General features: G+C 43.0%; 2 protein-coding genes across 3 annotated transcripts; both read right to left on the reverse strand.

The window, feature by feature from the left end:
• Positions 1–135: 135 nt before the first annotated feature.
• Positions 136–9038, reverse strand: heatr6 (HEAT repeat containing 6). The gene is made up of 20 exons (XM_080867718.1): positions 8732–9038; positions 8381–8488; positions 7510–7650; positions 7309–7424; positions 6996–7110; positions 6811–6912; positions 6551–6715; positions 6244–6461; positions 5953–6127; positions 5668–5874; positions 4790–4889; positions 4308–4696; positions 4104–4226; positions 3909–3995; positions 3158–3292; positions 2949–3071; positions 2710–2834; positions 2494–2590; positions 2173–2377; positions 136–2020 (listed from the first exon to the last, which is right to left on the reverse strand). The coding sequence occupies exons 1-20, from the start codon at positions 9023–9025 to the stop codon at positions 1410–1412; spliced, it is 3636 nt and encodes a 1211-aa protein (XP_080723844.1). The 5' UTR covers positions 9026–9038; the 3' UTR covers positions 136–1409.
• Positions 9039–9822: 784 nt separating this feature from the next.
• On the reverse strand, positions 9823–11492 carry dynll2b (dynein, light chain, LC8-type 2b). 2 transcript variants are annotated; one of them, XM_080867816.1, is made up of 3 exons: positions 11335–11492; positions 10637–10781; positions 9823–10543 (listed from the first exon to the last, which is right to left on the reverse strand). In XM_080867816.1, exons 2-3 carry the CDS (start codon positions 10766–10768, stop codon positions 10406–10408), a joined length of 270 nt encoding a protein of 89 aa, XP_080723942.1. In that variant the 5' UTR covers positions 10769–10781; positions 11335–11492; the 3' UTR covers positions 9823–10405. The 2 variants fall into 2 exon arrangements, with proteins under 2 accessions (XP_080723942.1, XP_080723943.1); XM_080867817.1 differs by having other exon boundaries at positions 10637–10777; positions 11335–11477.
• Between the last annotated feature and the right edge of the window lie 739 nt (positions 11493–12231).

Below are 12231 nucleotides of genomic sequence, written 5' to 3' on the forward strand. Positions count from 1 at the left end.
AGTGAGGCAACTTTACACTAATTATTCTCGTGTGTGTGTGTGTATATATATATATATAAACCATATTATCCCAATTCTGGCCGATTTAGAAGAAAATTGTGTAAGAGTTGCTTCTTCAAGGATTTTCTTTATTTGTTACAATTCATAATCATACAATCACAGGTCAACCACGTGACCTGTGAAAGTGACACTAACAGATGAACATGATTCAACAATCTGAAAGTACTAACTTTACTGTTTTACTTCCATGGTGTTGTGAACAGCTGTTCAAAGCAACTGCCACTCATTCTGAGGACTATAATAAAGATGCTCTCCTGATATCTTGAAGTGGACTAAAAACTAACACTTCTGCACAGGACTGTATTTGATGAAACTTTAGAGTAGAGCGTATCTCATACATTCTGATTTTTGCAGTAGCAACCTTTAAGGTTGGATAGTGACCCAAAGTAGCAATTCTTTTTTTTTTTTTTTTTATGTAACATCAAATCACAATTTTTTTATACACTTTAAATTTTAAGGTATCAAATGGTAAGCTCTCAAAGGATGCCCCGATGAGTAAGCACTTGGCAACAGTAGGAAAAGCTCCCTTTTAACAGTAAGAAACCTCCAGCAGAATCAGGCTCAGGAAAGGGCAGCCATCTGCTGCAACAGGCTGGGGGTGAGGGGCAGGGAGACAAAACAAAAAGTACACTATGGAAGAGAGCCAGATTAATAATTAAATATACAGTGTGAAGAAGAAATGCTTAGTGCATCATGGTAAATCCCCCAGCAGCCTGATCCAGCCCGAATCTTAAAAGCAGAGAGGATGCCTGTCTCCTGAATCCAAACTGGGAGCTGGTTCCACAGAAGAGGGGCCTGAAAGCTGAAGACTGCCTCCCATTCTACTTTTAAATATCCTAAGAACCACAAGTAAGCCTGCATTCTCAGAACTAAGCGCTCTATTGGAGCATTATAGGTCTGTAAAATGGGCCCGATTATTTAAGACCTAGTATGTGAGGAGAAGAACTCTAAATTTGAATCTGGATTTAACAGGGAGCCAGTGAAGAGAAGCCAATATGGGAGAAATGTGCTCTCCCTCCCTCCCTCTCCGGAGCATTTTGGATCAACTGAAGGCTTCAGTTCAGTACATTTCTTGGCAACATGTTTCAAAAGAACGTTTTTATAGTTTAACAAATCCAGACTGCAGGGAAGTACATGCTTACACTTAAAAATCTTTAATCATATTAGTAAAATTAAAAAGACACAATCATCCTCTAACTAAGAATGACCAAAGTGGTATAAATGCATGAGATCAATACATAGGATTCAATTTATTCTTTTTCTTCCTGAAAATATTTGTATTTTTTCAGATTTCAAATATCTTTGAACAGATGTTCAACATTATCAGTCATAAATCACTGCCCAGCAGTTCATACATGATCCGCTTTGCTTTCAGTCACCTCTCTGTTAGTTTGGGTGTTTTCCCAAGTCTCTTCACAAATCTTTATTAAATCCTCCAGGAAATGACTCACCATCTCCTTACCCCTCTCCTCCTCCCCTTCCACCTTTAACCCCTTTATCCTGATCAAAATCTGCTCCACACTTCCAATTCTCTCCCGAGGGTGCAAACTTTCCCCCCTTATATCCTTCTCTGCCTCCTCTCCTCCTCCTTCCTCTGCTCGGAGGTACTTCATCAAATGCTCTCTGATGCCCGTCCCCTCCTCGCTGGCCAGTGACGTGCCGAGCCCGAGCATGTCCTGTGACTGGCTTACGCTGAGCAGGTGTAAGAGAGCCTGAGAGAGTGTGTGTCGCAGGCTGGCGCTGTAGCGGTACTCCAAGAAGTCGTTGGTGTCTTCGCTGTTCTCAAGGGCTGTTGCGAGGGAGCACCACACACGGGTGAACCGCTCTGTGTCTCCATAGCAGCCGCGGTGGGCGGGAACTGCAAGGGCAGCGGCAGATTTGATCCGCACTTTAAAGTTCTTACAGGAAGTAACAACATGGCAGAGCGCAGAGAACGCTTCGTGAGACCAGGCAGCTGAGTCTGATGAAGAGATGGACATGAGCAGCTTTTCAAAAAAACTGAAATCCAAATGAATCACTGCTGGAGACATTTTGCACAGCAGCCTCCTTCAAATGTAATGCATAACACTGACAATGTATGATGCTTTTACAGCCCTGTGGTTAAACACTTACCTAGCGGCAAGGCGGGGTTTCTGAAAGCATTTCCCAAAGCATAACAGGCGTTCCATCTGACCTTCATCGTAGCCTCTGATTGGACCGTTTTAACCAGAGCACGCACTGCATCTTCCAGTGGCTGCTGGAACGCGGGCCTGGTCATCTGACTCTGCCGCAGGAAATGAAGCAGATTCCCGAGAGCGCGCACTGCATTAGACTTCACCTGGTAGGGATCGAGGGAGGACGTAAGTACACTCTACAAGATCTAACAGATGAATTCGGGGGCGTTTTAAAATAACCTGCATGTTTGTGTGAGTGTGAAAGCGTAGCTGCTCGCACCCTGTCTTTGTCTGCTGCTGCTCGCGTGGCTGCCTGCAGCATCTTGAGCAGCAACATGTCTGATAACTCTTCCTGGAAGTCCACACCTACACTCTCCCTGGTTAAAGAGAAACAAGATCAACTGTTTATAGGCATTCGGTATATTTTATTCTACCCTTTTAATATGATTTCAGTCTGTTCTGAGATTATATGTGTGGTACATCCATGCTGTCTTACATATTAACAATAAGAGTGTCTGTGAGGTTCCCAAGGGACCAGGCAGCCTTGGCACGCACATTTGTAGATCGATCATCGAGCGCAGCTAGGATAGTGTTTGCAGTATCAGCCACAAACATGACATCCTGAAAAGAAGAACATAATTGTTCTATTTTTTTCCAGAGGTTTACATATCTTGGATTCAAAATATCTGATTTAAATTGTAAATTGTGGTCATAGCTGGTGATCAGCACACCTACCTCTCTCAAGCAGGGGAACAGTACGTAGATCCCCAAAGCCCTGACGGCTGCCGTCTTCACCAGGTAGTTTTCAATATAGGTGAGTCCCAGCAGCACAGTGATGCACATCAGCTGGGTCTTGTCCTTAAAAACAACAGTACACATACAGCGCCGTGAAGCTCGGCAGCACTAGTGCAGAAAAACAAGTCCAATAAAAGGGGATAACTCACAGGCAGCTGTGCAAAGGCCTGCGGCAGAATGGAGGAGAGCGTGTCACAGGCGCTCGCCTGCAGCGTGGGATGTTGCTCATTCTGCAGCGCTCGGTTTAACGGGCCGCTCAACACTTCTGACCAAAACTGCACCACCTGTATTGTACACACATTGATTAAATTACCACACATTAATGTGGATTAGAGAGATTTTTTTTTTTTTAAATATAACCTGTTCTTAATGCCTCCTTTTACTGTTGCTAAAGCCTGCACAGAAATTATCTGTACCTCAGTGGCAGCAGCTTAACTCTCAGTCTGTGCTCGACCTGTAGCTCATATGAAATCATGCTCCTGCCCCTGTAAGTATAAGTATTTCAGGAAACTGTGGTTATCTTTATAATTACAAAGAGATTTTCCATCTAAGATCTCTGGGCTCTTTGAACTCAGGTTTTACACTTCTGAAAAATTATTTTACAATCTCTTAGAAATGCACATCAGTGTGTGAGGACAGAAAACATGACATTAGTGTCAAAGTCTGAGAAAAGTTTGCTTAAATGCTCTAAAACGTTACATAAATATATACTTTAAACCTGTCTGTTACATATGGATATTAAGAATAGCACTTACACTTAGATTTTAACCCTAAATTTGCTGAATCCATCTTTGAAACAGGCGAATGAGGATTTGTCCAAAAAGAACGAAGTGCATTTGTTTAAACCTCTGTAATCGTATGCTGTGTGTAATGCACTGTGTAGAAATGATCTGCATTTACCTGGCTTATGGGGACCCTTGAGCTCTCAGGCACGTTGTTTTCTGCTCTGTACTGTTGAATTATTCCCGAACCAAACTCCTCTAGCAACTAAATAAAAGACAGATGTTATTTCTAAATATCTGATACTTGTTTTATTGTGTACTGTTGCAGGATCAGTATTCAATTCATACTACTATATTATATAGAGGGCATTACTTTTGCTCCGTGCAGCTGTATGGAGGTGTCCGTCTCCCCAAGACAGCGTGCGCTCACTTGCCCAATCTCACACAGGTAGTGTTGAGTTAGAGGGAAGTAGCCACGCACCAGGTGAGACAAGACCTGAAACACAAGAGATTAAAAACATCTTCAGACTTTAGAAATGCCTGTTTGGAGCTTCCTGTCTGGCTCATTACTGCTCACCTGCAGAGCTTCAAGTCGAACAGGAGGTGGCTCTAAAGCAGCACCCCCTCCCACTCCTTCGCTGTCTGATTGGTCCTCTCTGGATTGAGTCACTAGTGTCACACAGAGCTGCAGCAGCCACAGTCGCCGTCTGTCCTCTTCCCCTGGTGTGTGAGGAATGTGTGGGGAGTGTGTGCTAGAGCTCCGCTGGGAATGTTTGACTGGTGTACGAGAGGGTGAGGACACCCCGTCTCTTTGTCTCCAGCTGAGGCCCGAGTCCTGTGGCGTGAACACACCCATGCTGCTGCTGTGATCTGGCTGCTGGAGGAGCAGCTGCACCTCAGGGAGAGGAGCCTGCGTGGTCACCAGAGCGCCATAAAGTGTCAGGACTGACACACGCACATTCACATCTAAAAAAGGACAGATAGTTGTGTGGACGGTAACAGACTTCAGTGTCTTACATCCTATTGGCAGTTATTTCAGCGTGCCGACAACATACAGACCTCTGTGGCGCACATACGGACGAATCTGCTTCCAGAGCTGAGTGAGCAGGCCAGGTCTGAGGCGGTGATAGGGAGCGTTGGCTACCAAGTAGGCCAGACACTAACAGACGGAGCAGACGGATATTTACAGTGTGGATAACAAAGATGCATGTCAGAATTCAGCACTCTCTCAGCTCATTTCACATGAAACTCATATTGTAATTTACATCCTGATAAACACCACAAAAAAGACAAACAGTGACTAATCCTCTTATTTATATGCACACACAGACTGCAAACATGTGACCTTACACAGTAAAGGTATGTGAAGTTATTCAAAGTGTTAGCAGGCAATATGCAACCATCTAGCTAAACTGCTAATTGTCACAACAAATTCTGTTTATTTTTCGCTTCAATACTGAAAAACAACAACAACACTAATACTGCCCAGACTTATTCTTAATTCTATTTTTATGTCCGAATTTGAAAAGCGCAACTTTTAAAGACTATTCCAGAGTCTTTTCAGAACTTTTTAACACTATAAAAATCACTTAGCATACTTGTTTACTTTTGCATTATAGCGCATTTCATTACTGGAACCTGAACATATCGCATGTAATGAAATAAATGTAATTAAACCCTAATGGATTCATTAAGTTATCAGTTTTCGTCATACTTTATGAGACTGAGGGTGTAATTCCGCTGAAATTAAATGGAGTTTAAATTTAATTATGTTTACCTAATGAGTTTTTACAGCAAAGAAAAAAAAATCATTATGCTATAGTCTGTAACATCCGGGTTTATATTAAAGTTCAACAAAGAAATATTGACAGTAGCTGTAACCCAAAAGAGAAAGAGATGAAAGATAAAAAGTGTTTGTGGAGAGCAAATAATCGTACCTTTATGACCTGTGTGAGAGTCTGAGGGGAGGTCTCGGCCAGCAGGGCCAGACTGAGGGTGCGGTGCAGCTCTCTGATAGCAGTCGCCAGCGTGAAGGAGAAAGGGGTGTAAGATGTTCGAGGAGACGCCGTATCTTCAGCCACAGCCAGGAACTGCCGGGAGCTATCCAGCATGGCTGACAACACCTGAAGTGCACACAACCTCACCTGGAAGGGGGGTCAAGAGAGAGATGTTACAATCGTATCGGTCCAGAACTGCACAGTGTGTGTGTGCGTGCGTTGTACCTTTGGAGAGAGGTCCTTCAGAATAATTGTGACGAGAGTAAGAGGCGGTGATCCCCCGATGGGAGAGTCGGGGATGAAGGAAGACCAGTAACCGTACAGAGTTCTCTTCTCTACTGCTTTCACCACAACTAACAAACAGTGCAGCGCCCCCTGACGCACACGACCGTGGTTCACTCTGAAAGAGTGTAAACAGTAAAAAAAAAAAAAAAAAAAAATTAAAAACATCTATTGATACTTTTAAAAGATACACATGCATGGGAGAAAAATATTTAATTAAGGGTCTTTCTGTACCTTAATTTGCTCTGTGCGTTGCCCTCTAGGTCGGAAAATTCAGAATCAGAACTGTTTAGTTTCCAGGACGGGTAGAGAAATGAGGCAGGCTGTTTTTCCTCCGCCCTGCCTTTCAGAAGTGCAGGCACAGTCTCTGCATCTCCTTCCTCTCGTTCATCCCCTCTGCTCTCCTCAGTTTTCGTCTTCTTTCCCTTACCTTTAGATTTCCTCTTTTTACTCTTTGGAGAGAGAAATACATTCAATTAAAAATCAGAGTTTCCTCAGTGTTTTTAAATATGGCCATTGCTGGTATCAACACTCTTCTTACCCCTGAAGCTTTTCCTGGCACAGCGACATCCTTTGGTGGCTCTAATGATTTTGGTGATTCTGCAGTTTTTGCTGCGGAGAGACTCTCGTACTGCGGTAAAGGTGCTGGATAAAGTACAGCCGGCCACTCCACAATCACACCTGGAGCCCCCTGGAACATGAGTCGCTGCAGAATACATGAGCAGGACTCCATATTAATACTCAACTCAACAAAAATTAATCAATTAATAATAACTGTGCACATGTGGTGAGATTTTACACCTTAAGTGCAGCCAGTACAGACCCGAGCTCCTCCCCTCCACCAAATTTCCACTTCCCACCTGAGAGACAACACTGAAGTCCCTTTAGAGCTGCTTGGATCACCTGCGCAGATTACACAATTTTATATAAGCAGGATTGAATTAATCTGTTTCTCGTTTAAATGTTTGTTGTTGAGTATCCAGTACCATGCAGTAGAAGAGCTCATCAGTGTCGGGAGGTTTGGTTGACTGCAGCGTTTTCAGGAAGGCTTGGAAGCACACACTTCTGTACTGATCATCCAAAGGCGGCTGACCAGGTATCCTGCAGGGACAGATGCAGACGATTAGAGCGACAAATACAAGCTTAAAGATGGAGAAACTGGCACTGCGTCTCATTCGAGTTCCAGATTCGAAGCAGCTCTTCAGAAATCAGATTATAGACACTACATCCAGGCTTTCATATAGCCTGCAGTTTACACAGATAAAAATGGCTACTGGCTCAAGCATGTTGTAGCAGTACCTGAGACAGATGTTGGCCATGCAGGTAAGAGCAACGCGGCGCAACTCCATGTTTGACTGAGATGGAGAACTATACTGCAGGAGGAATCCCTCTTCACCCAGTAAGTCGCTGAGGTGCTACAAATATATATACAAAAAAAAATCTTGACGTAAATAGTCAACAGTTAGGGCACACTTTTCGGAAAGTGCACTAAATATCTACCTGGTGGCACTGAGGTCCATTCCCATAGACTACAGTGGAGAGTGCCAGGAGGACGTCTGTGTGGGTCCACGTACTGCATACTTTCAGTGCACCTGCAGTATAGTTCACCAGTACATCCAGCGTGTGCTCATACATTATTACCTTAAAAATAAAAGACAAATGTGGCTGTAAGTGCAGTATATCCCAACAACTACACAAGCTTTTATGACATCCCATTCTGTTAGTATGGAGTTGGTTGTCGTGATATAAGAGTTTCCACTAAGAGAATCCTCTACAGGCTTGTAAATTTCGTCCTCTCATCCAGAAGAGCATTTATGAAGCCTGATGCTGAAATCTCTGTTCTAGTTCATCCCAAAAGGTGTTTGACGGTTGGATCAGTTTGGCATATTCTTCCGCATCAAACTAATCCTAGCACATCTTTAAGGAGCTTGCTTTGTGCACTGGGGCAGACCCAAGTTGGCACAGTTTCCCTAAAGCATTAAGATATGCCTTTACTGGAACCATCAACCCAGACCAAACAAACTTTATAGATGGCCCACTGCTGTCCGATATTTGGTGATGCAAAGCTGCTTGGCCATAGAAACCATGCCACGAAGCTCTCTATATATGGTTTTAATGCCTATTGAGGTCTGGATGTCTGTGGTTATTGATTTATTGCTTCCACTTCGCAATAATACCACTTAGTTGGCATCGGTCATCCTGTTATAGTACCACACTCGACTTCACCGATTTTGTTCATCTGTGGCAACGAGACTGAACGAAACACCTCAGTTCAGTGACAACTCAGTACTTTTGTCCATATAGTGTAAATGCGACAAAAGCAGTCCTAACAATACATAAGTGTACATGTGGCACAAGCATGACCTGTTACCTTCAGCTGGTTGAGCAGATGATGGACAACCTGGCAGAGTTTGATGACTAGATGCTCCTGAGTCAGGGGCACAAGACAGCTGGCATGTTTCAGCAGAGAACACACGTCCTGAAATGGAAATAATACACCAATACAGAAAAGAAACAAAATGCTGATGTCACAGTTGCTGGTTTAGTTTAGAGCTAGTCTCTTATTGGTTATATGGTTATCCTCGGGGCTCTGAAGTGCGTGGGTTTATGGCTATTTCAGTGTTTATTCATCCCAGCTCTGCTTCTAAATACAGAGGCGGCAGACTTTTATAGAGTTTGTGTCGCTGAAAACAGACTACAGGTCCAAAGCGAGTGTCCGTACCTCTGGACGGATGTTGACAGCGGGCTCGAAGGTCCTGTTGTAGTTTTCGGACAAGAGTTGGTCAAAGAGCAGGTTGAGCTCCTCTTTGAGTTGGACCGAGTCTGCTCGCAGGGCTCTCAGTTTTATGGCGCAGTTGGAAAACAGTTTCTCGGCCTCCGACTGTGAGCCGGGCCCCCAACCGGACGGCTCCATGGGAGTGAACGGAGCGGCCTCAGCGGACAGAGGCACCGGGGGGAAAACAGACACACCACCGCGGACAAGAGCCGGGTGTGACAACCCGCTCTGAGCCGCCATTACTTCTACTATCTCCTCGGTGGTTATTGGGCTTTCTTTAAAGCATCATATCCAAGAGTTCAGCTCATTACCGCCCCCCTGCGGTGAAAACCAGAAAAACAAAACTATCCATTTTACAGCGTTTACCGCTGTTGTGCCAAAAAGTGATTGTCTGCCAAAAACTGTTTTCCAATGTTTCTGTGTGTTTTTTATGTGTAATATCTTTACGTATGTATGGAGGCTTGTTTCTTCCACTGAAAAAATACAATAAAATAATTAATTTTTTATTTTTTCTGCTATCCAAAAGCAGAAAATTTCACATTAGGCAACTCAAAATTTTGAATTAGTTAAAGTAAACTTTTGCCTGCATGCGTAGTCAACTTTATTTCACTGGCAGACATTAGCTTCCACGTAGTTTGATTTGCCATTTATTTTTTCTAAAACTGTGCTTAACTTTACTGTAATTTTTTTTTCACAGGAAAGCAAACGGTGAGAAAAGGCTGCAGTACACCACATTACACAAGAACTTAAGTGTTGAATAAAGGTGTTCATACCAAATACTAGCTTTTAAGATCATTTGAAACTGTACAAATTCGGTTTTTGCCTTACACACCGCATTGTAAATGCACAAAAAAAATTTCTGCATTTCCAAACAAGAGGTACTCTATATCTGCCTATTTGCAGTTATGTCAGAGCACCTAAAGTTTAGATGCATCACAATGCTTCAGAATACACGGGAGATAAAGTGCTCGACAGCCCAACAGGGTGCCAAGCCATTAATAGCTCATGGAAGTGAAATGAATTTAAAGCACACAAAGCATTTTGAACCAATTTACTGTCGTCAAAGTTTTTTCTGGTCAATATGATGAAAATATCACAATGACTACTCACTGAATTACATTCCCAAAGATCTACAACAACACTACAAGTGTCAACAGGAATGTTTAGGCATGTACAAAACCCTTAAAATCTCAGTATTTTGCATCCTTTATTTCATGTAAGCAACAGTCTCAGCATGGTTTGTCAGTGAAAATCAAAAGGATAACAAAAAAGGCTGTTGCTCATTTTAATTCAATGAAAATAAATTATACAGTCATGTGAACTAACATACAAAGTCTGTGCCACCACAACACAGCAAATTACTGGGAAGTCATGAGCCACAATGAGTCTGTTAGAAGTGCAGAGGCTGACTGAGTGCTGTCACCATAAGTCATTTTATATTGGCATTTTCTATGAATGACACATCACCAGTCCAGGCATTACACAAGCTCAAAGCACCAGCCACTGTTGGTAGTGTTGCAGGAGACAAAAATAATAACAGGCTGAAGACGGCAAGAAATTAGGAGGTAGTCATGTAGCAAATGGGGGAAGAAATGCTGAAATAGTTTAGGAGCCCACGTCTCAGCCAGACTTGAACAGCAGAATAGCCACTTGACCCAGGTAGAAGTAGATGAAATGCTTCGTCTCATGTGTCACATAGCTGCCAAAGTTCCTCCCAACAATGCAGTGCCATGTGGGGTTGTACTTCTTGTCAAACTCCTGCAGGGGAAGACACAAGTTAGCATCTTCTTGGCAAAAATGCATGCAACAAGTTTGCGCTACTCATTTTACTTTGAAGCAACAGCAACATACCTTTTTGACATAGGCGGCGATATCCTTCTCAATGTTATACTTCTCCATGGCCTGCATGGCACAGTCCACTGCATCCTGCTGCATTTCATCAGACATGTCTGCGTTCTTGATCACAGCCTTCTTGTCACCCATGTTGGCTTTCTGACTGCAGGAGACAAAGCAATCTTTACCGTGTCCGCTCAGCTCTTACCTTCTCATGACATCACTGCTATCACACAATGTGCCTAAGGAAGCGGTCACTGGCTGCAGGGGTGCCTTTTATTTACTTTCATTTTGAATAGATGATTTACATGATTTGCAAGTGAGAGCTAAATGAAACCAGGACACTATACAAAACAGCTGATGGAGATAGGCGTCCCTTTTATTGAGGTCCCTCGTGTAATTTAAGACATTAACATAAAGGGCCCTTTATGTTAGGATCACAAGAAATAGAAGCCATGCGTCGCTGGCATCATTATTTGGTAAATGTTGCTCGAATAGCCCAGTTTAACCATTGCAACACGCAGTATCGCTAATTTAACCCAACAACGGTGTAAGTGCTCCGATTACCAGGTTTGCAAATAATGTGCAGCAAGTAAGGTAAGAGCCTGAGAGCGTGGATGAGCACGCGGGGTACAGAAACCTCACCCCTCGCGCTGACCTGCTCACTGTGACAATTCGCAGCAAAGGTTAGAACCAAACGTGCATTTTACTCTTACCGTCTTTCAAGAAAGTCTTAACGTGCAACGGAGTGCGATGAAGGGACCGCGCAGGTTTTTCCTTTATTTATGCAAGGAAGTGTGCCCCCGTGCGTTCCGCCCTCCACTTCACATTCACCACGTGATTGGCTCGAGCGAAGCCTCCACCCTGCCAATAGCGTGGTTTTACTTGCGGACAGCACCCCGCATCTTATTTCCACCCAGAATGCAACGTTTCACCCGTTCCCTCCCCCAACTTGCCCCATTGATCCAGGTGATTGATGTGCAACCCCCCTCGGGACCAAAATATGCACATTCATAACTAATAAAATAGTTATGAACAAGATTTTAGTTTTTTCAAATCATATAACAAACACAGGTTCAAATTGTCCTGGTTTGCTTTTTCTCTTTTTTCTCCCTTTTCCACAGTCCTCAGTACCTCACAGTAACATTAAATTATACCCGTTATGATCATTTTCAACTTCATATGTTTTATTCTTGGGCTCCCATTGCATGACTCATAATCATCCTTATTTATTCATGCTGGTATGACTGTAATTTTATTTGGTGTCCATTTCTACCCTCTTTCAGAAAGGTAGTGTAGATAACCAAGACCCTAAACTGAGGCATTGCAAATGTGCCCAGAAGTTTACTTTCACTTATCACAAGCATAAACATCACAGTCCTTTTGTGTGTTAATGATTTCTTTGAACTGTTCTTTTTCCACAGTGTAGTGATTTTACAGCATACATCTTTAATGATTTTAAAGAAACAAGTTGGAATTATTTTGGATTCTCTATAATCCACAGAGAGTCAATTTTGTGCACACACTCGCTTAAATCATTTAAGTTGTGCTGAAAGTTCTACAGTGTTTTTTTAACTTGATAAGACCTATTAACTTCTCATTGATTGTCACAA

Source organism: Rhamphochromis sp. 'chilingali' (genome assembly GCF_963969265.1).
Source record: "Rhamphochromis sp. 'chilingali' genome assembly, chromosome: 19".
NCBI lineage: Eukaryota > Metazoa > Chordata > Actinopteri > Cichliformes > Cichlidae > Rhamphochromis > Rhamphochromis sp. 'chilingali'.

Excerpts from the sequence above, each read along its gene's own strand:
- heatr6 (XM_080867718.1), bottom strand. The coding sequence starts at position 9,025 with ATGGCGGCTCAGAGCGGGTTGTCACACCCGGCTCTTGTCCGCGGTGGT. Across the intron at positions 8,489-8,731 it reads CTGTCAACATCCGTCCAGAG|GACGTGTGTTCTCTGCTGAA; the intron begins GTACGGACACTC and ends TTTCCATTTCAG. Across the intron at positions 3,072-3,157 it reads AGGCCTTTGCACAGCTGCCT|GACAAGACCCAGCTGATGTG; the intron begins GTGAGTTATCCC and ends GTTGTTTTTAAG.
- dynll2b (XM_080867816.1), bottom strand. The coding sequence starts at position 10,768 with ATGGGTGACAAGAAGGCTGTGATCAAGAACGCAGACATGTCTGATGAA. Across the intron at positions 10,544-10,636 it reads TCGCCGCCTATGTCAAAAAG|GAGTTTGACAAGAAGTACAA; the intron begins GTATGTTGCTGT and ends CTTCCCCTGCAG.